We start from the raw sequence: 27,913 nt of genomic DNA on the forward strand, positions 1-27,913 counted from the left end.
ATAACAAATTATCTTTTATATTGTTATAAATTAATAATTATCTACTGATCTATCGTTAGACTAATTCGTAAAAGTTTTAACTCCAAAAATGCAATTTTTTTGTTTATGACTTTTTCAAATAAAATGAATGATAATACATCGTTTAAAAGCATGCCGCCTCAAAAATAATAGTTTATTCTTCCGTGAAAGTATTTATAAACATACAGCAAAAATGCCCCATCCCCATGATTTGTTATGGAAGAAAAAGTTCCATATCCATGAACAAAATACGTGTTATTGATTCAAAAATAAGAATACTTCAAATAAATTAATTTTTTAAATTTATTTGATGGCTTTGTTAATATTATTTTTAACAAAAAAACCCAAAACATCAATAACACTCTTGTAACATGACTTAGAACTATTTCTTCATAAAAAATGTTTTTTCGTTTTTTGTTCCTCTTGAAAAATAGACACTATGGAGATAGAACTTCTACGAATTAGTCTGACGCTATAATACATTCTAATTATTATTCATTGTGTACATATCTATACAGTCCACTTTTGTATTCAGAAATCAGAACTTAAAATTATAAACTATATAAAAGAGGAAAACCAAAACCAAACACGAAATATTGTATTTTATACCTATTATAATTATGTAATATAAGTAGTAAAACTTACCAATAGGTCCTTGAGGTCCTTCAGAACCATTCCTAATTTCATCCAAATTTGGATCATATATGCCTGGTTCACCTTCACTACCCTGTACTCCTGGAATTCCTAAACGTCCAGGTTCACCATTTCCACCCTTTATTACAAATAAATCAATGAGTGAATTTGGGTATTGATTTTATTTAATTACAAATCAATAACAAATGTATGATAATAATGTATTTTTGTTGTACAATCAAAAATGTGATAAATAATAATTTCATAAAATATTGTAACTGCACTTACCTTATCTCCATCTTCCCCTGCTAGTCCTGAGTATCCTGGAGCTCCTTTATCGCCTGCACATAATTTCCACAATATATTTTGTTAACTTGTTAAAATAGATTGTTTTTTTTTTATATTACCTTTTATGCCACTTTCGCCAAACATACCAACATTTCCATCTTTTCCTCTTTGACCTACATTACCTTGTGCACCTAAAATATACACAGAATTTTAATATTTTAGAATAGGATAGTTTTTTATTGTATTGCTTTAATTTTAAGATAACTCTATTTAATATGTTTAATCTTAATTGAATTGTTTTAACATGTAAACATGGTTCAGTTTTTCAATATTACAATATTTTTGCTACATCAAATTAATTATGTTGTCTTAACAATCACAGAACAACAATTGTATTATCACACCATAACTTACATTTCTTTTAAATTTTTCTTAAAATGGAAACTATTATTGAGTGTAATGTAAGTATTTATTATTTTTTTTAGAAATTTTTTATACATTGGTATACCTATACTGTAATACAGTATTGAGTTAATAGGCTGAAGATTGCCGTCTTGTTGAAAACTTCCCAATTACAGTGTTGTGTGCCTACTTTCACTAGCTACCGCATATTTTACATAAATACCTAACTTATGTTATATTATGTTTTCCATTATCAGACATATACAACCATTAATTCATCCAATACATTTTAAGATATGAATAAAATAATATCATATTATTATAATAATGAAACATTGATTATAACAATTATAATGTACATTGTATATTATACACATAAATATTTTACAAATTACCTTTTACTCCTTTAAATCCATCATATCCAGGACGACCCTTTAATTAAAAACATAATATGTTAGATTGTTGCTTTATTAAGTACTAAAATGATAGTTAGATCTAAGCAAATTCCAATAGCTTGTATAAATTAATTTTTTTATAAATACCCAATGTAACTGAAAAAGAAAAATCTTACAGAGAAAAGGGATCAGTATGATATATTTAATTTTTTTAAATAACACATAATTATATTTTTCCACCATTTCCAATTGGACCTTTGTGATTGAGCAAATACATTGAATACATAATATGTTAAAACATAATATCAACATTGGACATATACATACACAAATATAATATAATTTAATATGTTAAATTAATTTATACATTATTACCTAATATTGTGTAGTTTTAACTTTTAAACTATGAACTAAAATATAATAAATAATTATATTTTTAATTCTACATTAATGATGTTATCAATAAAAACTTATTAGGTACAGCGGTTTACTTACCATAAGACCTTTAGTGCCAATTTCGCCTTTATACCCAGGTCTTCCGTTATCTCCTCTAGGACCACGATCTCCTGGAAGTCCTTTGTACACAAAAATATCTGGAACGGGATCGCTAGGATTTTCAGGGTCAGTTGAATTACTTGGGAGTCCTGGTTCTCCGCGATCTCCATCGTCTCCAATAATACCTGAAAAACAAAAATAAACATATAGTTTATGAAACGAAAAAATGTTGAAATAAACTGTACATTTTCCCTAGTGCTCTATATGGATTTTTAATTTTATTAAAAGTTAATATCAACAACTAACAAGTAAAGTAAAACATAGATACCCCCACGATTGGTTTAAAAAACTTAACTGTTTCTAAGTCTCATAATGGCAATCATATAAATGTTATTTTCTCTAATAGAATACATTGTGTTCAAAATTCACATTGCTAAAACGGTAAAAAATATTACCTATCAAATAAATACTGTGAAATGTAGAAAATGAGGAAGAAAAGTTACCAAATTAATTTTATGTCGATGAAATGTAAATTGTAGTTCCGTGATAGCCACTATGACATATAAGCGCTGGTGATTAAGTCTCCAGCTGTTAAATTTAACTTTAATACTGATTATAGAGATTCATTTCGGTAGACACTTTTCAAGTATGGGAATCATGGGTCGATGGGCAATCATACTATCTATAGCATTGGGTATCCCTGATTTTAATATAGATCACAGATATTCATATAGTACTAGATAGTGAACTCCGATCATGAATATTGATAGGAGCAATTGTATGGTATTTTATATGGCCAATAAGATTGGTTATGAATTATGATATACTTTATTTTATTTTGTATTGTAGGTATTTTATTTTCTAACCCTGTAGATTTTTAAAATAAAAAAGTGGGTAAGTGGATGTCGCTCTGCTGTACAGTAGGTTAAAAGTGGGTCACTGTAATAGATGGTGTTAAATTTGAATTCAATGATATAATATCACTGTATAATAAAAACGATTCTGAGCGAAAACAGTCAGTCAGCATATGATATTACCAAGTATATTTGATGATATTATTGTGAATAAAGTAATTTATATATAACCTATTCACGAGGAGCCTTGTTTTCAATTTTCAATCCTCAGCTATAAAAGTTGAACATTTTATAAATTTTTAACTACAAAAAAATTATTAAACTTTAAATTTGATACATTTTGTCAAAATTTGAACTTTAAATGCTTATAAAAAAAAAATTGTGATTATGTATTTTTAATATTTTTCAACTGCTATTAGAACAATATATCAGGAGCCTTATATTAAATTTTCACGCTTTTTTACCCAACAAATAAAATTTTATTGATATTTATAGAAAAAAAAACTAAAAAAATTGAAAACTGACAATGTCCGTAAACAACTCAAAAAAAGTCAAATTATTTTAAAAATTTTATCGTGTATAGAAAATGCTAATATAAACATTCATTGAAATTTTCAAGTTTCTACAATCATACGTTTTTTAATTACAACAAAATAAGAAAATCGTTACATGAGATATCAAGTGAATATTAAAGTTGTAAAAATATGAATTTCAAACGCTCATAAAAATTTAATTTGACTTTCTTGTAGACATTTTTTTTTTGATAAAGATAGTCAATCTTAGATTTAAAAAGAAAATTTTTATGAATTCTCAACTCAAAATAATTTTCTAATTTCCGTGATTTTTTCGTATTTTGTCATGATTTTAACTTTAAATGCTTATAAATAAAAACTATGACTAAGGATTTTCAATTTTTTTCATCTGCCTTTGAAACAATCACATAGGAGCCTTGTATTAAATTTTCAAACTTTTTTACCCAACAAATAAAAAACTTTATTGACATCCTTAGGAAAAAAGACTAATAAAATAGGAAACTAAAAATGTTCCTAATTAGTTCAAAACAAATTAAAATATTTTGAAAATCTTACCGTGTATAGAAAATGCTAATATAAATGACCATTATTACTAACCACTGTGTGACGGGGAGTTATAAGTTATTGTAAAAACCCCCGAGGTGCTGGTCTTATAACTCCCCGTCACACAGTGGTTAGTAATATAAATGACCAGTGAAAATGTCAAGTATCTACGGTCATTTGTTTTAGAGTTACGCCTAACCTAACCCAAAAACAATTTTGTCAAAATCCTATACAGCGTAAAAATTCCCGGTTTTTCTTAATTTATTTTTTGTTTGTTGGCGCTTTTGAACACTAATGGGAATATTTTGACCTGACCAACTAGATTCACTTTCCCATCATACAAGATACTGAAGTTTAAAATCGAAGCATTATTTCGACTATTTATCGTGTACACAGACACAAAAATTAAAAAAACACACATCATTGTAAAATCATTAGATACCTATAGAAATACCCATCTAAATTAATTTAAATTAATTTAAACCAAATCTCTTAAAACTTTAAAAAGCTGAAGTGTAGTTTCACTGAAAGCTTATTTTTCTTAAGAAGTTACCAACTACCTAATTTTAAAATATTTTCAAAATATATTGCCAACGTTATAATAACGTTATATTTGATAAAAAACGTTTGAAATTTGTAAACGTTATTGTAACGGAAAGCGATAATCAAAAACAATTAAATACGTACCTACCGTAAAACAAAACATAACGATGAACAAAATATATTATATATCATTAAACAAAATATAATTTATAGAGTATCATTGGACAAAAAGTAATGCAAAAGGAAATAATTTAAAATCCATTTATTTAAAAGTTATATTGGTTTGGTAGAAATATTTATTTCATGCATACAGACATTAGAATTGATTATATTATATTCAGTATCCGGGCCAGCATTAATTATTATTAATTAATTAAATAGGTATTAACACTATTCTAAATAACCACATAACACTCAACTGTACTTATATCAAAACTATACCTACTTATAAAATCATAAAAGAGTTATAAAGATTATAATGAGTAGTTAGTAGGTAGTTACTACTCGTTAAAAATTCGATTTTTATGTATCAAATTACTTAGAAAAATATTCTTCTTTGGGATATGAAATTAAAACTGTATTTTGTCAATTGTTATTTAAAAAAGTAAAAACTTTAAAAATGTTGAGGATGAAAAATATTATATATTAGGTATATTATATTATTATTTATAATTTAAAAGTGTTCTTTTTAACAACTAGAAACCATGTAAAATATTTTGAAATAGGTAATGATTACCCTAATAGGTACAATGATTGTTCAATGATAAAAGAATAATCTGTTATACTTAGTGACTAAACCTAGTGACATAAGTCCTAATTATTATCTATTTTGTATAATATAATATTCAATTATAATATTATGTTGTGTATTATAACAGGTAGGTAGTTGTATAAATTAAATATTTAACGTCAGCTCACCTTTAGATCCTGGCTGGGAGTCACCAGTATCACCCTTCAGTCCATTATATCCATGATCACCAGTTGGCCCCTGTAAAAATGTGAGTAGTTTCATTTTAAACCTAATTAAAACATTTATAACTATAATATTTATTTTTAAATATAATTTTATGGTATGTTTTCAGTTAAAATATAAAAAAATAAAAACAACAAGAAGAATATAACTCAACAATAAAATTTAAGACGCTACTTTAAAACCTACTTAATTATTAATTAACTTTTTAATTTAAGCATTAGCATTCAGGTTATTTATGGTCTGTTTTGAATTAAAAAATATACCCAAAACCTTGAAAATTGATAAATTTCAAAAATACCCTGTCCGTATCCTGACCTGACCAATATGATTAATGTAAATCAAACCTTACATAATAAAATATATTTATTTTTAAAAATTATTTTAAAAATTTGCTTTGATTAAAGGTAACAGGTGTACCTACCTATGTATCAAAAAGATTAAACAATATATTCTTTATTTTATTTATAATCTGAATTCTGAATACTTGACAATAACCAAACAAATAAATAATAAATATATTTTAGTATAAGTTAACATAATAATGTAAAATGTAAAATGTTCAAAATTAATATTGGTAGGTACCTACCAAGTCATTTTTCAACAACTTACATAAGTCACAAGTTAAATTGAATAAATAATTAACTCATAATTTAAAGTTAAAATCTTTTGTTTTCATTATGGACTGGAATGGTACATAAAACTTTTGAATGGCCCATGGGTAAAAAATATAAGTCCCAAATCCACATTAGGCATTCTCATCAAAAGGTATAAGTTGTATCTAGGTTTAAGTTTACGTTTACCTATCACCTAAACTTAATTAGAATAAAAATTTTTTTAAAATCCTAAATAATTATTAAATAAATTGTTAAAAGCTATTTGGGTTGGGCTATTGGGCAAATGAAGTTACTTAAAAACAAAAACACCCTCTTAATGGTTTTAAAAAGCTAAAATGAAACTTACTTTCTCTAATTTACTTATTAATAGTTTATATCAATCATAATATAACAAAAACCTATGTAAAATGAAAAACTGAAAAAGACGTTTTATAATACCCAACACAATATATTTTACTAACTTGTACTCCAGGCACACCAATATCACCTTGCACACCTTCGATTCCAGGATATCCTGGTTCGCCCTATAAATATAGAAATGTATAAATCTATAAATTCGATAAAATACACGTTTCAAAATAATCAACAACAATTATTGTATTTTATTTTTATTAAATACTAAAAACAATAACTGAAATAATGAAAGTTTATTTAGTGTTCATAATGCACTTATTTTTAACTTCTTGAAGTCGATCAATATTACTGTATACAGGATGTAACAGAAAGACCTGACAAATTAAACAACTCAAGTTCAAGACAATATATTTTTATTTTTTATACTGAAATTAAAATTTATTTAATCTGATAGGTAAGTCATAAACTTATAGGTATATATTTTTTTTGGAAAAATTCAAAATAGTCAATTTGTAAATCTGAATTTTAAAAAATGTTTATTTAAGTTATGTATAGGAAGTTTATCTTAATTTTTTTTTTTAAATTTCATTAATTTTGTCAACTAAAAATGATTCAGTCGTAAAAAAAACATTTTAACTTTTTAAGTTATTGTATTAACTTTTTAAATATTTTATGAGAATTTTTAAAATGTTATTATTTTTCAAATTAATGAGTCTTCAAAAAATGTTATATTTTAGAAAATCATGAAAAATCAAGTATAAACCACTTAGCTTAGATAAATGTTTTTAGAGTCAAAAGTTTTCTAGAAAAATTGGATTTACAATTAATTCAGATTTAAAACATTTATTTTCAATATTAAAAAAAAAAATGTTACCTATGTTAAAAATTTTAAACGATTGATTAGAACAAAAGTTAGGTATGTCATTTGTCAGGTCTTCATGTTACAATCTCTAGTATGGATTCAGTAGCCACGCAAAGAATTTTTATTCATGGGGCAGTAACATAATTTTACAACAAACCTACCTCTGTATTACCGATACTGAAATGTAGTTAAACCCAAAAAGTTTGTGAAAAAATTAATGAGTCTTCAAAAAATGTTATATTTTAGAAAATCATAAAAAATCAAGTATAAACCACTTAGCTTAGATACATGTTTTTAGAGTCAAAAGTTTTCTAGAAAAATTGGATTTACAATTAATTCAGATTTAAAACATTTATTTTCAATATTAAAAAAAAAATGTTACCTATATTAAAAATTTTAAACGATTGATTAGAACAAAAGTTAGGTATGTCATTTGTCAGGTCTTCATGTTACAATCTCTAGTATGGATTCAGTAGCCACGCAAAGAATTTTTATTCATGGGGCAGTAACATAATTTTACAACAAACCTACCTCTGTATTACCGATACTGAAATGTAGTTAAACCCAAAAAGTTATTCAGTAACAATTGACAATTACCGACGGTCCTGCATAGTACAATACCCACCCACCCACCCACCCATCCATCAAATTTTTGATCTTGCTACCACTGTGTGGATTTTATACATAATTTTGTTTACGGATACCTAATGAATAATTTCTCATAAATCACATATCTATAACTATATTGATTACTATATTACTATTGTTGACTTGACTATGAATAATTAATACATCTGCACATTTCCTATATTAATTATTTAGGTAGGTATGCTATAATACAAATTTTAATCGACTTACTTTTGCCCCTGGTGAACTTGATTCACCTCTTTCACCCTTTAGTCCTTTACTATTTGCCCCTCCATCGCCGGGATCTCCTCGTAGTCCCTAGAAAATAATGATTGAAACAAACAAACACGAATACAATCAGTGTCCGTCACTATATGTCTATATAATATAAAACATATTATATAAACACGATTCTATGATAGTACATGGGTTTTTGAGCCTGAGCCCAGCTATTAAACAGTATAATGTAATGTAGGTACCAAATAAAATAAATTAATATTTCAAAATGACCTACTAATATTTAACCCTACTATTATCGGTAAAAATTATACATTTATTTTAGAAATTAATCTTTATAAAATATTTAAACTAAATTTGGCTGTAACAATATTATTATAATTCATCGATTTTAATGGTGATACAAATAACTAACACATCTATTATAGTAACTCACTCAATGATAAGATACACTTGACACCATCTATACAGCAGAGTGAGTTCCTCAGTTTTTAAATGATTAGCTTTTATAGATTTTTTTAATTAGATTTTCACTACCATTAGGAATTAGTTAGTAATAATATGCACCTGTAGACCATCAAGTCCTATGAGACCTCGCTCCCCGGGATATCCGTCTTCGCCCATAAGTCCGTCATTACCATCTGTTCCATTACATCCCTCTAGACCTTTCAGTCCTGGTGGCCCGGCTACACACCCGCATATCCCTAGAACAGTTAAGTTTAATAATATATGATTATTATGATAATATAGTATATAACTATTGTCGTAAAAAATGAAAAGTTAAGATACTAAATTGTTCCTTACTTTATCACCGTCAATTCCATGGTAACCAGTTAAACCATTTTCACCCTGAAAAATTGTTAGAATATTTAACTTTTTAAATTAATACCAACATTATTATATTATATTTAACAATATTTTAACAATATTTAACTAGCTTATTAAAATTTTTATGATTTAAAAATAAAAAAATTTATATATTTTGAAATATATGTTAATGTTTACGAAAAAATAAAAATATTCGATAGTTTTAATCGTGTTGATTTTAGATTATTAAATTTGGTTAATGACAACCTACTCGTACTTTTTTAATTTTTATAGTCCAAGTACAATATTTTTCTAAATACTGATGTATTAAATATTATAAAAATTGAACATTTAAGTAGTTTTCATTAATAAGTACTTATAAGTTTAGATTATCAAAACATTGAGTTGACAACTATTTCGGGGTACCCCTATGGTAAAACAACACTTATCTAATTTTTAAATGAACAGGTAGTTTTAAATAGGTAGTTTACATTACATATTATCAAAAAAATTGACTTGGCAAATTTGATTAATCAATTAAATAACATGTATAAGGTATAACCTGTACAATGATACAAGTACCTACAATATTTAGGTGTTGTTTAATAGTTGAAGACTAATAATTTATTATGTGGTTCAAGATTTATTTGATATTATTAAAAACATGTTTTATTTATTTTTTATAAAATGTATATATAGGTACTCGATATCCTTTTAAACCGAGATCTCCCCAATCTCCAATAGATCCTTTTTCTCCTTTTGTTCCAGGTGGACCATCCGGACCTAAAATTGAAACATAAATTGATTGTAAGCCACTGTAGATATATTCGATTACATTAATTATGGTAGTTAAATTTTAAATATTATTTATATATTTTCCTTTATTAACAGCACGCCACACCCCGCATGTGTTGTCTCGGACTTACAAGTGCATAACATACCAAATTTACGATCAGCATATCACGTTTAGCTCTGTTAGATTACAAATTAGAGTGAATCGACGTATTATGAAACTTGATGGTAAAAACATTATCCGTACTCGTATGTTGGTTCTATACGATAGTTCAACTTTTTAGCAAGTTCTGCGTGTATAATTTAGAGTAAATTAAAAATGCTCATAATTCATTTAAAAACTGAATAATTGTAAAATACCAACATACGAACACAGATAATGTTTTTATCATCAAATTGTATAATAGGTCGATTCACAATGTTTAAAACTAACAGAGCTAAACGAGATTTGCTAAGCGTAAATTTTCTATGTTACGCACTTGTAAGACAGAGAGACAACCCATGCGGGTTTGTCGTTGTCTTAACAAAACGTTAATAATATATTTAATACCTACTTAAAAAATATTTGTAAGTAGTTTATCGGGTTCACATGCAAATATTAGAATGATGAACAGAAAACTCAACTTTCCCATAATAAACTAAATTATTTTTCAAACCATTGGTTTCTTTTAATTTTTTCGTCTCTGTGTGGAACCGGCATGACTGCATGAGGTACTTTCAAGTGTGTACTTTAGTAGGAAGTAGTAGGTCAGTGGCGTATATAGGGGGTGGGCTTGGTAGGCTTGGTAGGCCTCCCTCCCCCCCCCCCCGAAATTACAGTCTTTTTAGTAAACAGTAGATAGTAGCCTATAAGTAATATATCACTTGCTAGTTTCTATCTAATATAGCCCACCCCAAAAATTATTTCTATATATGCCACTGTAGTAGGTATAGTAGTAGTAGTATGTATAGTATAGTAAGTATTTATAGGTCAACCCCTATATTGCTAAATATACTTGTTACTAGATAGTAGATACTTGGTACTAGATTGCTTGTCAAATTGTACTTATTTTAGTCGAACTGCACTTTGGCTCAAAAAAGATATTCCAACAAAAATATCATGAATTTGAAGGGATTAAACGTTTATAAATCACTAATTTCCTTTCCCCCTTACAGGCTTACAACTGACAATGATTTTAATCATTGGCGTAGGTAGTTAAAAATTATTATTTTATACATACCATTGTCCATTATGTTAATATAATATTATACATACATATATTATTAAATCATCAAATATTATTATTGTCATTATTATAACTTTTTTTTTTACTAATTTTGGAAATTTTTGTAGTAAGTACCTACTAAATAATATAGATAATATAATTTTTTTATTCTTTTTTTAAATCGTAAAATATTATTATAATAATAAACGTGAACGTCCATAGTGACCTTAACTTTTAACTCCCTATTTTGAACGAGTGCAGTTCGACCATTACTTTTTTTGAACCCAAGTGCAATTTGACCATTTCTTTTTAGGTAGTAAGTGCAATTTGACTATCCCGGTATCGAGTAGGTGACATAACACAACCAACATAGGTGAGTTACAAATACAGTCTTACTTTTGGCTACAAACTACAATTTTTTTTATTTAAATTTAGTATATCAAGTATAAAAACATCAGCGATTTGATAAAATAATTTTTCTGGTTTATGTTTTAATTTTGAGTGTTGTAACATTCAAATAGAAATAAATTAGATTTATGAAATCCTTATCTTTATAACAATGAGGAAATAATGTCATGATATAAAATGTGTTCATACTTCATCGGGTTATTAGTTGTAAATAATTTAAACTGCAGAAATAATTTTAATAAAACGTATATCGAGGAAAACATATAGGTAGACAGAAATAGTAAAAAATAAATAGTAAAGAGTAAGTCATAGACCTATTTTTAAGTGATTTTAAATAAGCAACTTTTCAAATGTTTAGTAATACTAATTTTAACAATTAAAATTATACCTACTGGATAATTCACTAGGTAATAATTATCAACCACCACAATGTAACCTACCTTTTGGCCTTTACCATGTATGATGTACCAATGGTAAAGACCATAATATTTCCAATAAATTCTATTTGTATGTAATTTAAGGATTGTCCTATATTGATATAACACATAATTTTTTTAATTTAAACTATATCCTTACATTTATATACTCATATACTTTACATTTTTAAGCAAGTGATTTTTTTAAATTTTAATATATAATATTTAATTTAAAATTAAAACTAGTAGTTTCTGAGTTATTATGTACTATTGGTACTTAATGTCTATGTGTACTAAGGATAATGCTTGATTATTAATAATGGTTTTACAACCAAACATCAAATATAAATAAGATAAATATTTGTTCAGTTATTTATTCAGTAATAAAATACTAATATATTAATATTAATTCGTATATTATTTTAATGATTATAGCCCCTAAGCCTCCATTTATTTAAACCTATTATCGCAGACTACTACCTTCAGTGTTTCTATCATCACAAGACACTCCTTAAAGAGATTAAAAAAATAAGTATTTAAGTACCTATACAGTAGGTATACTTGAAAATTTAAAAAATCCTAGTTTGATTAACCTTTATACATTTGTGTAGTACTACCTGGTAACATAAATATATATTTTTTCTTCGTGTTGGAATGAAACCTATCGGATTATGTATTCATTTTTTACATGTTTTTCCTATCCTATTGGCATATGGTTATGTATTTGTGAATAGGTACAAGATACAAATATTATTACGTAAATACCAAACACTAAATTATAGATGTAACTATTATTTTAATATCAAACCTGTTTCTCCTGGAGCTCCTTCTGAACCTTGTTGTCCAGAAATACCCTTGTCACCAGGTTCTCCGACAATACCTTTACAGTCACATTTAAATGGATTGCTGCATCCTCTACAATAAGCCTAAACAAAATAATTAAACATTTCAAATTAATATTTATTGAATATAACTCGTAATTCATTATAAGCAGAGTTAACGATTAAAATATGGACTTATGTATGCTTATAAACACATAAAATAATAAATGTTTAGACATTTACATTATAAACATAATAATAAATAATAATAATAATAATAATAATCACAAAAATACTACCTATCAAAACAAATTAATTCATAAAATTGCTATTAAATATAATATGAAAACTTATTACAAAAAATCATGACGATAACATTATAATATCTAAAAGATATATTTTATAAATAGGTATATAATGTATTAATATACATGACTAATAATCTCATTAGGTACTGAGAATATTTTGTGTTACTATAGACTAGTGTATGTGTTTTTTTTTTTTAAGAGGACGCAAAACCGGTATAATAATGTTGTCTCTGTCTTACTTATAGGTACCTACAAAAGGATAATTAACAGGATATATATTGTATTATCATCAAACATAAAGGTAAGATTTTAAAAAACATTATCTGTGTTTGTGTACGTTCGTTTTATGATATATTTTTAATTTTTAAGCGTTATGAACACTTTTATGTCGTAATATTTTACATACCTACGTAGGTACCTACTCATAAATATCGTAAATAACCAACTTTCAAACACAGGTTTCCTTTAAGTTTTAAGTTTGATAATAAGTCAATTCATTGTAATATTAACTCTAACAACACAAAATTTGGGTCTGCTGACGCGAGTTTCTGGTCTAATCGAGACATCGAGTGCAATATGTGGTAGGTCGTAGGTACCTGGTGCAATAGTGCATCTATGAATTATGATTTGTATTTATGAATGTTATGATTCTGAATTTGTATTATATTTTATTATACGTAATTTATTATTTTATATTAATAATATTATATAAAAACGATTTTAATTCATTTAATATAACATACTATACATGGATGCTATAGACATAGGTATTAGTACAACTTGGAACCCAAGAAGCATAAACAATTAAAGTTTGTTGAAGTTTATTGTGCGCAAAAGAAATCATAATTTTAAATAAAAATTAAATTAAATACATAAATACGTTTTCTTCAAGATTACCCATGTGAAATGAATGAGAATTATTTTGTAAGACCGGATTCATATCTGATAATTAAATACCGGATTTTTGTATAAGGTGCATCTCGCTATTTTCTACATCATATACATGCAATCAATGAAGTCTCCGTAAATTAATTGATTGATTAAATAATAAAAGTGTATTTTGTGTATTTTTTGTATATTTGGTCACTAAAAATAAATCACTAAAAATAAATCACTATAAACAGAAGTGAGTAAAAAAAGTACAAAAATTACGCCTAACTTTTTCTTGCATATTTTGAATTTTTTTAGTGCATGTTTATGATCAACAAATTTATTATAAGTGAATATGATCCGGTCTTTACTGATAAAATATGCGAACTGAATCATAAAGATGAACAAATATTAAACTCTACTATAATATTTGACAATAAGTATTTTTGAACTATTTTAATATGGGTTATTAAACATTGTTTAAATCTGGTAAATGAAATTTGATAAAACGATTGACATTAAGTCAATAAACTCATATAATAAATATGGTATGACTAGTAGTTAGAACCTTACTCATAGCCGTAGCCATCGTCCACTCACACATGCATATAATATTATATTAGACCTAGATCAATAACATATAAGTTATAACTTATAACTGTATATGGAAGAACAAAATTAATCTAACCGTGGACATAGGATATTTTCTCCAATAACATAAGACGTATTGTATAATCGTTCTTATCAAACAACATTTTTAATACAATTATTATAATTTTTTTTTTAGAACTTACAGATTCAACTTACTAGTGATGGTTTTATAATTATTTAGTTGTAAGTTATATAACATAGAATAAAATGGCAGCGTCGGTGCGATTACATTTTGTATGGAAAAGACCTTAAACACAGTAATTTTTGTGCCCGCGACTAAGATTTATAATTTGTATAAAAAATCACGAATTAAGAAAGTATGTCCCGGAATCTATGAATTAAAACGTTTTTTGTTTGTAGATACCTTGCTAAATTAATAACCCCAACAGTTTATGAACTTAAATAAACTAAATTTCATATAACTATACATTTTTGTTTAAAATAAAATAAAGTGTATTCAAATTGTGGCCCGTGAACATTTTTTTATTTATTTTTGGACCCTTGACATCAAAAAGGTTGCCGACCCTTGTTCTAAAGTGACCGAAAGGCTTGATTTAAGTAAGTCAGTTATTTATTTCATAGGATACGTTAGTATATTGATTCAAAAATAAATGTATTAAGCTAATTATACATATTATGATCAAAATTTGTAATTACAATTATTATTGTCTATCGAATTTGTAATCAATGCTGAAAATAATATAGCATTAAACGTTTTCCCTAAACAGGATAGGATGTAATATATGCATGGCTGGTATCTCTGCACGGACGTCCGGCCACTAGTTTCAAACGATAAGATTATAAATTTCTTAACCATATACCGATCCAATAAAATTTGTTGACAGCACCCGTTGTGAAATAAAGGCAATCGCAGCCTACGCTACTAGGATTTCCGGATGATAATCCAACTATTGTAAGGTCCTTTTTGAATGGCAAGTGTATGTACTTCCGATATCCACGTGCCAAGGATGTTTAATTCAAATAAAAGTATACATAAGTTCTATAAATTTCATTTTTACACTTTTACGAATATTGCGCTACTAAATAAAAATAAAATATCAGTACCTACCACTTGCGAGTAAAGTGTAATTTAGATTATTGTGTAAAATTGAGTAGTTCAAACATAATATCGTTTACCTTCAAACTATTTCACACGACTAAAAAATATATTATAAAAATAGGCACCTAATTCATATCGATGCCTCTATAAATAGTTATAATAACATTAATGTGTCAATGTGTCATATACTCCTATGACTATGATGTAGGTATATTGTGTGTGTATACAATTTAATTACCATGTCTTAAAGCCTTACACGAACTATTCGCATAATAGGCGTGTAATACGCATAAATAGATTTTAGATATATTATCATTATAATTAATTCATAACCAATGTTAATTAATACCGAGTAAAATAATGGGAAGGGCGCTCGCAGAAATATAATCCGGGGGGGGGGGGGGGAGCGCAAAGTCAAAAGTAAAAACCAATATGCTATAGTTGATGTAAACAAAATAGCGGGGGGCACCCTGGGGACGCCCTTGAGTAATAGTGTTTCACAAGGACCTCGAAAAGTTATTTAGATTACTTCAGAGTTATTGTTACTGTTGGTTCTTTTGTTATTAATGAACAGTAATATTTAATAAATACTAAAAAAAATAATTCTTCTTGAGCCCAACTATATCATCATATAACATAAATGTCTAAATTAGATACTGTTAGAAATTTTTTTAATGATCATACTATTAAATCCCTAAAATAGAGTATTCACTGCAGGTCACAGAGCAAAACAAGTTCTCTCAAACTCTAAAATACTTCTATTCCACATTTCAACGACAACGAACTTTGAGTTGAAAACCTTAGGAAAATTATGAAAATAATTTAAAATAAATAATTTTTCTGTTGTTTTATTGACTAATAGTAAACTATTTTTATAAATAATATATCCTTGCTTCAAAATAGATATCAAATTTCAAAAAAACCTACCTAATATTTACCTACCTAATAAATTATATTTTAGGTATAATTATTATATTATAATAAGTATATATTTGATCATAGGTAATATCTTAACTATAGGTAAGCTTAAAAATATGTATTTAAAAAATGGGTAAGTGGATTTCGCTCTGCTGTACAGTAGGTTACAACTTACAAGTGGGTCAGTCTATTTAAAGTACCATCTTGATACAATTTGCTAAAAGATAAGGTACTATATGTTGAAATCGAAGCACTCCTTCTGGTAGAAAATTTTGTATACAGGATAAAAAAAAAAATAAAAATAAAAATAAACACAATTGTAAAACCACTGCCTCGCTCGGCTCAGAATCATAAGTTAGTTGAAATGTGTACTAGGTACCTAATTACTTTTTAAAACTTTAAATTAACTTTAATTTTAAACTTTAATGTAATTTTTAAAATTGGACGGTGAATTATTTAACCAACTGGATTAAAAAAAAAAAAAGGTGGATAAGTGGATGTCGCTCTGCTGTACAGTAAGTTACAAGTGGGTCACTGTAATGGATGGTGTTAAATTTGAATTCAATGATATAATATCATTGTATAAGAAAAACGATTCTGAGCGAAAACGGTCAGTCAGCCTATGATATTACCAAGTATATTTGATGATATTATTGTGAATAAAGTAATTTATATATAACCTATTTACGTGGAGCCTTGTTTTAAATTTTCAATCCTTAGCCATAAAAGTTAAACATTTTATACAATTTTTAACTACAAAATAATTAATAAATTATAAGTTTGATAAATGTTGTCAAAATTTGAACATTAAAAGCTTATAAAAAAAAATTGTGCCTATGTATTTTTTATATTTTCAACTGCTATTGTAACAATATATTAGGAGCCTCGCATTAAATTTTCACGCTTTTTACCCAACAAATAAAATTTTATTGATATCATAAAACTAAGAAAATTGAAAACTGACAATGTCCGTAAACAGCTTAAAAAGAGTCAAATTATTTTCAAAATTTTATCGTGTATAGAAAAATGCTAATATAAACATTCAGTGAAATTTTCAAGTATCTACAGTCATTCGTTTTTTAATAAAATAAGAAAATTGTTACATGAGAAATCGAGTGAATATCAAATGTTGTAAAAATATAAATTTCAAACGCTCATAAAAATTTAATTTAAGTTTCTTGTAGACTTTTTTTTTTTGATAAAGGTAGACAAACTTATGAGTAATCTTATATTACATTTTCAAATCTTAGATTTAAAAAGCAAAATTTTTATGAATTCTCAACTCAAAATAATTTGCTAATTTTTGTGATTTTTCCGTATTTTGTCAAAATTTGAACTTTAAATGCTTATAAATAAAAAGTGTGACTAAGGATTTTTAATTTTTTTCATCTGACTTTGAAACAATAACCTAGGAGCCTCCTATTAAATTTTCAAGCTTTTTTACTTAACAAATAAAATTTTATTGATATTTATAGAAAAAAAACTAAAAAAATTGAAAACTGACAATGTACGTAAACAGCTTAAAAAGAGTCAAATTATTTTCAAAATTTTATGGTGTATAGAAAATGCTAATATAAACATTCAGTCAAAATTTCATGTCCCTACGGTCATGTGTCTTAGAGTTACACCAAAAATCAAAATCGATTTTCTCGAAAACAGATTTTGCGTAAAAATTCCCGTTTTTTCCTTAATTTTTCATTTGTTTTTCACGTCGCTTTTGAAGACTACTGAGAAATTTTTACTCTTGACCCCCCCCCCCCCCCAAAGTACCAACTAGATTCAATTTCCTATCAGAAAAGTTACTGTTGAAGAAAATCCAAGCACTTTTACTGTCCTAAAAGGTGATGACAGACACAAAAATAAAAAAAAATTAAAAAAAATTAAAAAAAATTAAAAAAAAAACACACATCATTGTAAAATCAATACATTCATCGCTTCGCTCAGAATCTAAAATTATAAACATTGTTAGGATATTACCTAAAAGAATTTCAAAAATATACTGACAGTTGTTTTATTGTTGCCTGATTTTATAATAAAAATTTAAAAATTAAAACTTAATTAATTTTTCTAATATGTTTAACATGAAATTGTTTTACTAATAGGTACTAAAAAAATAATATCGAAAGATTTAACACAATTTTAAAAATCCAAACCATAAAGAGTTTAAAATTAATTTTATTCTGATCAAAATTATTTTTGGAACTTATTAATTTAATGATAATATTATTATTGATAGTTGGTTATATCAATAAATTAATGATAATATTGTCATTTTGGATTATAAATATAAATTATTCTACTAACATAGTCAATGAAAATATTTTAAAATGAAGCTATTGATAATTGTTGTTACTAATTTATAATATTGATGATTAGGTATGGTTCCTATGTTAAAGGTACATTAATTAGTTCTTAGATAGTATTTATTTTGAGAATTTGGGTCACATAAGTACGTATTATTATTATGATGCAATTTTTGTGAAATAAAATATGATTGTGGCCAATTAGTGTTAAATATATTATTATCTTTTAATAGATATAAAAATATCTACGAAAACAATGAAGGTGTGGTAGTTTTTAGGTACGTATGTATTGAGTATAATCGAATTGCCAAATAAATGTTGATACATTTTAACTATCGCTTAATCAACAACCGGAAAGAATTTAGACAGCTAGATTATTATAATTTAATTTAATAATTAATACAGGTAGTATAAGATTATTCATTACCTATATTATATAATATTATATAATTATTTATCTTGGAGTACCTATATTATTTATATTTATAAACATCTACCAGGTGAACACCGGCTTCGGTCGTCCTCAGTTTTCAACGAAAATGAAATTATTTATATTAAGGGGATTCCATACCATGATTTTCTGTTTTTGTCTAACACACGCGCGACATAGGATTTTAGACGGATTCTTTGCCAAACATATCAATTGATGTAATGAAGTGAACAGAATTCTGAAAACAAATTTGAATTCGTCGTCAAATCTACTTGAAATCGATTTCCCCACAATTTTGATTTTTTGATTTTAGATTCTCCAAAAATTGAAATACAAAAATGTTTAAATACTATTTTTTAATATGACGTTTTCTGGAATTTGGGGGATAATATCAAAAATGTGGGAAAATCGATTTCAAGTAGACTTCACGACGAATTCAAATCTGTTTTCAGAATTCTTATCGCTTTAATAGATCAATTGGGATGTTTGGCAAAAAACACGTCTAAAATACTATGTTACGCGTGTGTTAGACAAAAACAGAAAATCACGGTATCGAATCTCCTTAACAAGAAAAAAATGATTTAATCCAATAACGATTTTTATTTAATATTATAAATGATTCTATTCACATATTATTATACGCTTACAATGTTTATATGCTAATTATATTATAGATGGAACCCCGAATGAAGTAATGAACGAATAAATGATTTAAGTCAAAACCCATTGATATACCTACTAGGTACTCAGAGTTTTGTTTTGTGGTGCATAAACGTATAAATGGCCATGTACCTAATCCAAAAAAAGTTGTTGAGCCTTTCAATTAATTCTAAAAACACAACTACAACTGAAATAATGATTTATTGAACTTCGCATTATTAATTCAATCAGAAATTTGTTACATTTCAGCAAACACAGTACCTAATGTTTAGACCAAAATAAAATAACAAATTATTTCAACTATCTACATTTCGTTTTTAATGTGTTTAATACTTAAGTGCAAAACTTAAAACGAAATAGACAATAGCTGATGTAAAAATTTACTAAACAACAAAAATACCTAGTTAAAATAATAGATACCTAAGTAATGGCAATTATTGGTTTATTTTTAAATGTTCTTTAACAGGATTAACTTTACCATGTAAAATATACTATAATATCTAATTACATATTATTATCTATACATTATATTATATTCATTGGTTATCAAAAAAAATATTCAACGTGTATATTTTATTATGTAGGTATATTATTTGCATTGGTATTGTAATTGTACGATATTATTTTATTATGGTATATTATATAGGTACGATAGGTAGTTCAAAAGTCATTACACAGAATTACAACGGAATAATATTTTACGTTTATTTAATATTGGTGATAAATATTTTTTTTAAAATACTAATAATACGTATTTATTTTTTACACCCTTTTTAAGTTCTCACCTAATAGTAAACTAGCTGTATAATGGATTTTCAATTTATACAATTTATTATACCTAGTAACATAATAAAATTAATTAAACTTGAAATAGGTAGGTAGTAAAATATAGCTTCAGAACATGTGCGTACTTTGGCAGATACCTAATACTAAAATGAATAAATTATGAACATTTTTATATTAACATTTTAATGTAGGTATTAATGTATTAATGGAGTAGATAATAAAAAAAAGTTATATTAAGTTATAAATAATATCCTCAATGGGTCCGTTGATAAGTATAGTTATTGTTTTATATAAAATGAAATATGTGCATATTATTTTGCATAACGGCATAGGTCAAAATACTAGACCGTTAAACACGTGTTTGCTGATCACAACATAAAAAATGGCCTCTACGGCGAGTCTAATTAATAATAAAATGATTTCGAGTTTCCGGTAAATAACTATTAGGTGTGTGCCAATTATAATTTTTTGTTGACGTTCAAAAAAACGGCTTAATTAAAAATACGCATTATTATTAATCGCGTTGGTTACCTATAGGTATTACTTAATAAACGTAATGCACAATGCACATGTTGACATGTTTAATGTTCCGTAGATTATTTTATGTGGTTTATATTGATATTTTTCTGATTTAAATTATCAATATTATTTATGAATTATTATAGTAAAAATAAAATGTTTGTAAAATAGGTAGAACACAAAACCCTTTCTGACCATTAATTTAAATACTTGTATTACCCTTACACTAGGTACCTAATAGATAACTAATTATAAAATAACTATACAAGACGCGTTTTTATGATATTTATGAACACGAGTTTAAACAAAATTGATTTTTAATATTTACTTATTGTGATTTATGTGTATTATATTATTAAAATAAATTGTTAGAAATGTTCACAAATTATAGCACTACCTACACGTAGAGTTTTTTTTTTATTAAATAAATCAATACATTACAATTAAAACAAATTATTAATAGTAACATATTAAAATTATTTAATTAACTCTTATTTCACGTTCATTGATTTGTGTAAATTTAATATTTTTAAAAACATATAATATGGTATAAATTGCTTATACAGCAACCCGACCGGTAATACACTTAATTCCTTGTAGTTTGAAACTGAGGAACCTATTAAAACATTTTTGTTTAAGAATATTCTGACAACTAAGTTTTGTAGTGTTAAAAGAGAACTTATTGCATATTCAGAACAATCTCCCCAAACTATTAGGCCGAAAATTGATTTATATAACGCATTATATACAGTGCAGATGGTTTCTTTGGATAATATTTTGTTTAGTTTATACATTTTGAAAATTACAGACCTTAGGAGATTATAGACATTAGACAATTCGTTATTTTCTCTGATTATTATTAGTCTTGGAAATGTCACATTTTGTTACAAATTATGGTTAATAATCAGATAATTAAGGAATGCATTATTTTATAAATTATGTTTTAGTTTTGTCTGTTAAAATGTTTCTTTCTAGTAAAATGTGAAGACCACCATACGTTTTTACTTAAGTATCTATCAGTAATTAAAATTTTTTTATTTGATCAATTTAAGAAAAATATATTTTATTTTATCATTTGTTTCCCTATAAGTATCTGAAAAATTAGTTGACACATAATATTCTGAAAAAGTAAACTTAAACATTTATAAGTCAAAATATTTTAATCAAATCTAGTTTGGTGATTTTATTAAAAAAAACATTTAATGGAAGCTAATTGATTATAAATAAAAATATTATTCAATAAATGTGAAATGATAGTTTTTAATGCTGTTAAACCAATTTATGATTTAAAAGAAATGATCGATCATTTTTCACATACTAAAATTTCAATAGGTATAATACACCTATTATTTATATATATACTAATAATTATACTTATGAGATTAATTTCATAGTTTGTAAAGATTTTCATTCACAAAGAGTATTCCCAAATGTCACAAAAAAAAAAAATATTTTATTAGCATGTGATTTGCGCATATTGAAATGTATACGATTTTATCGTATTAACAATTAATTAAAAATATAAACATAAATCGACAATTGTGAAATAATTTAATAATCTAGTTTTATATTATTTTAAATTTATATCTTTTATATAAATACATTAATATTTAATACACAATCACATTTAACAGTATAGTCAATAGATATCAGGGGGATGTATCATTAAAATGGTATTATTGATTAGAGTTGCACAAAAAAAAATTCTACGCGTATGTTGTAATGAGGTAGGTAAAATACGAAGTGGCATGTATTTATCAGATGTACAGTAATATAAAATTTAATATAATTTTCCAGGTCGATGTCAGGTAATACTTAATATAGAAGGCAGAAATCTAACAAATATATACAGGGTGTCCCATGAGCCGTAGAGTGAGATTCACCGCCCCGACAAAAACAGGGATTTTTGCTGTTTTACTTATAAACTATTAAAATCATGAGAATAATAAAAGTAAAATGTTGAAATGTCAACGTTTTCAGAAAATTTAACTCTATAAAATGGCTATCACCATATTTTACCAAAATATGAACATTAAAACGGTGGGCAAGTGGGTATCGTTCTCCTGTAAAGTAGGCTACAAGTGGGTCACTATAATAGACGGTGCATTAAATTTGAATTCAATGATATAATATCATTGTATACGAAAAACGATTCTGAGCGGAGACGGTCAGTATCCGCCTATGATAATTACTAAGTATGTTTGATGATATTATTGTAAATAAAGTAATTTATTTACATATTTACATGGAAACTTGTTTTAAATTTTAAATTATTTTCTACTTATAAAAGTTGTATTTTATAAATTTTCAATTTGATACATTTTGTCAAAATTTGAACTTAAAATACTTATAATGCATATGAATCTTTAATATTTTTAATATTAAATATCTTTAATATCTTTAATATCTTTAATATCTTTAATATTCTTCAACTGCTATTGTAACAATATATCAGGAACCTTGTATTCAATTTTCACGCTTTTTGACCCAACAAATAAAATTTTATTGACATTTATAGAAAAAAATTGAAAATTGAAAATTTCCTTAAACAGTTAAAATCAAAATCAAAATTGTATGGTGTATAGACAATGCTAATATAAACATTTTTTTTCATGTATCTACTGTCATTTGTTTTAGAGTTTTAGAGTTACACCAAAAACCAAAATCCTGACGCACCTCCTGAAGCACCAACTAGATTTATTTTCCCATTGAACAAGATACTGAAGTTGAAAATCGAAGTATTAATTCGACTACTTATCGTGTACACAGACACACAAAAAAAACATAATCATTGTAAAATCAATACATTTATCGCTCAGCTCAGAATCTAAAATTAACCAATTGCAAATAAACGTCGTAATAATATATATCAAACATGATATTATATTATAATAAGTCAAATAAAAATACTATGACCTACCTATCGGTCGTTATTATAACGTTTCGTTGATTATATTTTTTTCAATCGCAAAACAAGGTAAATTTTTACGAACGCTAAGTAAAAAAAAAATCGCAGTATAAAGAATACGATTATGCTACTAAAAAAAAAAGAATGAATAATTAGATTAAAATGGTAAATACTAATAGTAATAATAATATTATAGGAATTAAAAATAAGGCCAACTATCGTTTTGTACATGAAATTATTATGCACGTGAAGGTAATAACTAATCATAGATAGTACGATGGTCATTAATGATGTTTTTTATGATAGTGGTACACAGGAAACGAATAGTTTCCCCGAATATAATATTATTATCGCCATCATGTATATTATATTATATACTAAGCAAGCGTTCATTATTGATTCATGTTATATAAATCGCCGTCTTATCTGCATCAATACAACTACCGCAAATTGATAATGTATAACATAATAATTATCATTATATTTAATTAGGCCGACAAATATTACTCAATTGACCGGATAACGGACTTCCAGTTCTTTTCGACAATATACTATTACACAAAGTGATAATAATATTAAAACAGTGGTTTTTAATATTTTAACATTATTATAAATATTATGATAAAAATATACATTCATTGAACACATAACAATAATTTACTGTAAAATTTGTAATTATATTCAATGACGGTCATTAAAAAAAAATATACTCCATCTTGAATTGAACTGGCAGTTAAAAATAAATCCTAATTTACCAGTATGTAATAACTACCTGTGATTAATATTTTTTGTTTTTCCATTACAAAACTTACCTAATATGTGTAAGGTATTTATCTGATAGATAAATATGTAGGAATACAAATCTTTTCCATGAAGTTGTTTAATCAATTTTTTCTGAACGTTTATAAAAGCAAATAAATTACAAATAATATACCTAAGCTTTCGAAATAATTTATTTACTATTTAGTATATAGAGCAAGAATATTATATAGGTGATATTCAATTTGACTCCTAAGTATCTCGAACCATATTTTGATTCTTAATTGTTATTCGAATAATACGTTAAATAAAGATTGTAGGTAGTAAGTTCAAATTTCGAAGTTTTTGTCTTTCGAATGTTTTTGGATAAGCAGTAAAGTTGCTTTAACCTAACCCTATCTACAAATTTCAATAATAGCATAATATACAAAATAAGCATTTTGGAAAATAATGTCTTCCCCATTCCAGCAATTTCCTAGTTTTGATTTTTGCAAACCTACCAAACTCGTGGACCATTGCAGTATACGTTGGTAACAATTAGTAGGTACCAATATTATATATAGACTATACGGTATAAATTAATATAACTGTATACAAGTAATCTTATGTAAAAGCTTATTTTAAAGCCTAATTTTTATTTTTATGGTATTTACTAACAAAGTAGGCATTTTTAAAGTTATATAAGTTAACTATACCTATATTGAAACAATTTTTTTAAGATACCTTTAAATGAGGTCGAAAATCAAAAGTAAAACATACAGCTTGCATTATGTTAAAGAAATTATATTATAGATGTATAAATAAAATAATACTTTTCAAAAATAAGCGAAAAATTAAGGAAAAAATGAGATTTTTAAGCAAAACTAGTTTTTGAAACTCTAAAAAAAATAACTGCAGATACATGAAATTTTCTTTGAATGTGAATATTGGCATTTTCTATACACCAAAAATATCTTTCAAAATATTTTAACAATTTGTTTTAGCTATTTATACTTTAGTCATAAGAACAATTCGATTTATACTACATTTTTTGTTATTTATTGTCGATAAAAAATGTTTCACTCTGTCAAAATCCTTTAAAAGTTAATACAATGTTAGTATAAATTAAAAAAAAAATTATCATAAATCCAAAGTAATTTTTTATGAGCGTCTAAAGTTAGAATTTTGACAAAATTCATCAAAATCATGAACATTTGCAAATTACTTTGAGTTAGAAATTCATAATAAAATGTTTATGTATATCTAGATTTGAAAATCATAAGTTTTCCTATAGTCAAAAAGAAAACAGTTATTACAGTCAAGTACATTTTTTATGATCATTTGAAGTTAGACATTGGATATTCACCTGTAAATTAGGTAACAAATCCATATGAAACGATTTTCTTATTTTGTTGTAAGTACTAAGTAATTCAAAAACTATTACCCGTAGGTACTTGAATTTTTCACCAAATGTTTATTTCATCGTTTTAATACACATGATAAATGTTCAAAATATTTTGAGTTATTTTTAGACATTTTCAATTTTCAATTTTTTTAGTTTATTTCTATATATGCCAATAAAATTTTTCGTTGGGTCAAAACGCATGAAAATTTAATACAATGCTCCTCATAAGTTGTTATTATAGTAGTTAAAAAATATTAAAGATTCATATTAATATGCACGATTTTTTCAAGTATTTAAAGCTAATATTTTGACAACATTTATCATAATCTCAAAAAATTATAAAATGTTCAATTTTTATAGCAAAGGATCGAAAATTTAGAACAAGGATTCTCATAAATAGTTCATACTGCAACCAAAAAATACAAAAAATAAATAAACACAGTTATTTTTACACATTTTAAATTCAAATTTGGATTAAATTACATAGGTATTAAAATCAAGAATAACAATTATAGTTATTTTGTTGTAATTTAAAAATACTATTCGTGAATACTTGAAACTTTTAGAGTATATTATTATACTTTATACACACAATGACTTTTACAAATGCAATTTTTTCGGCAAAAATTAATTTAACCCAATGTAGTACTATAATGATTTTATCTGTAATATTGATCACAATAATATCATCAAAAATCAAAATATATATTTAGTAATATTATAGGCGACAGACGGATTTATACTACCTATATTGTATAAATTGTAAAAATTAATAATAATCATAATTTTCACAATTTAACTTGTGTAATATTTGAATAAAATAATGGACCCATATTTTATTTTGAAATTATTAACAAAACCTAAATGTTGTAATTGTGAATCAAAATAAAATTTGACTCGAGAGTTGGATGTGCTACGCCAATGATAAATAGTTTATTCAATATTAATTATTTATCAATGGTAATAAGAAATCAATCCTTATAAAAACCATTCAAAATTAAGTTCAGTTTAATACAAATTGTTAAAATACTCATGCAACTAAAAAAAAGTTCAAAATAATTTAAATTTAAATCCCAGACAATATTATGGTAAATTTACAAAAGAGTGTTTAATTTTTCTGAAAAATTTCTCTAAGAACAATAAATACCTACCTGATTATAAAATTAATATTATTATTCAGTAAAATACATAAAAGTTTTTATGTTTTCTAGATAACTCCTTTCAAATAAAATATTATCATTTAATAATATTTTAATATTATATAATATTATAAGAATTTAACACAAATTTATAAGATATAATTCTAAAAGTTTTAATTAAATTAGTCTTAATGACTTTTAACAATACTTTTGTTGGCGTGTTATCATAGTACATGTAATTTTAAAACAAATAGTTTCATAATTATTATTAAATGAGACTTAATATAGCTTATGATTGGCAATATGTGTTTGATTACGTAATAAATGTTGAAGAGATTAATATCGCAATTTCAAAAGATTTTTGAATCGCTTGATAAAAACAAAATAATCTAAATAAA

At 25.5% G+C, this 27,913-nt stretch overlaps 1 protein-coding gene across 1 annotated transcript in view; it reads right to left on the minus strand.

Annotated features, from left to right (window-relative positions):
* Window positions 1-27,913, minus strand: part of LOC132949107 (collagen alpha-5(IV) chain-like) — a 53,904-nt gene that overhangs the window by 21,258 nt on the left and 4,733 nt on the right. The window contains 13 exon segments of the mRNA XM_061019890.1: window positions 664-790; window positions 940-992; window positions 1,059-1,130; window positions 1,737-1,773; window positions 2,232-2,416; window positions 5,623-5,692; window positions 6,753-6,815; window positions 8,366-8,452; window positions 8,939-9,061; window positions 9,064-9,075; window positions 9,176-9,220; window positions 9,882-9,961; window positions 12,808-12,925. Of these exon segments, the coding sequence (XP_060875873.1) occupies window positions 664-790; window positions 940-992; window positions 1,059-1,130; window positions 1,737-1,773; window positions 2,232-2,416; window positions 5,623-5,692; window positions 6,753-6,815; window positions 8,366-8,452; window positions 8,939-9,061; window positions 9,064-9,075; window positions 9,176-9,220; window positions 9,882-9,961; window positions 12,808-12,925 (1,072 nt within the window).

This window comes from Metopolophium dirhodum, chromosome 1 (genome assembly GCF_019925205.1).
Source record: "Metopolophium dirhodum isolate CAU chromosome 1, ASM1992520v1, whole genome shotgun sequence".
Lineage (NCBI taxonomy): Eukaryota > Metazoa > Arthropoda > Insecta > Hemiptera > Aphididae > Metopolophium > Metopolophium dirhodum.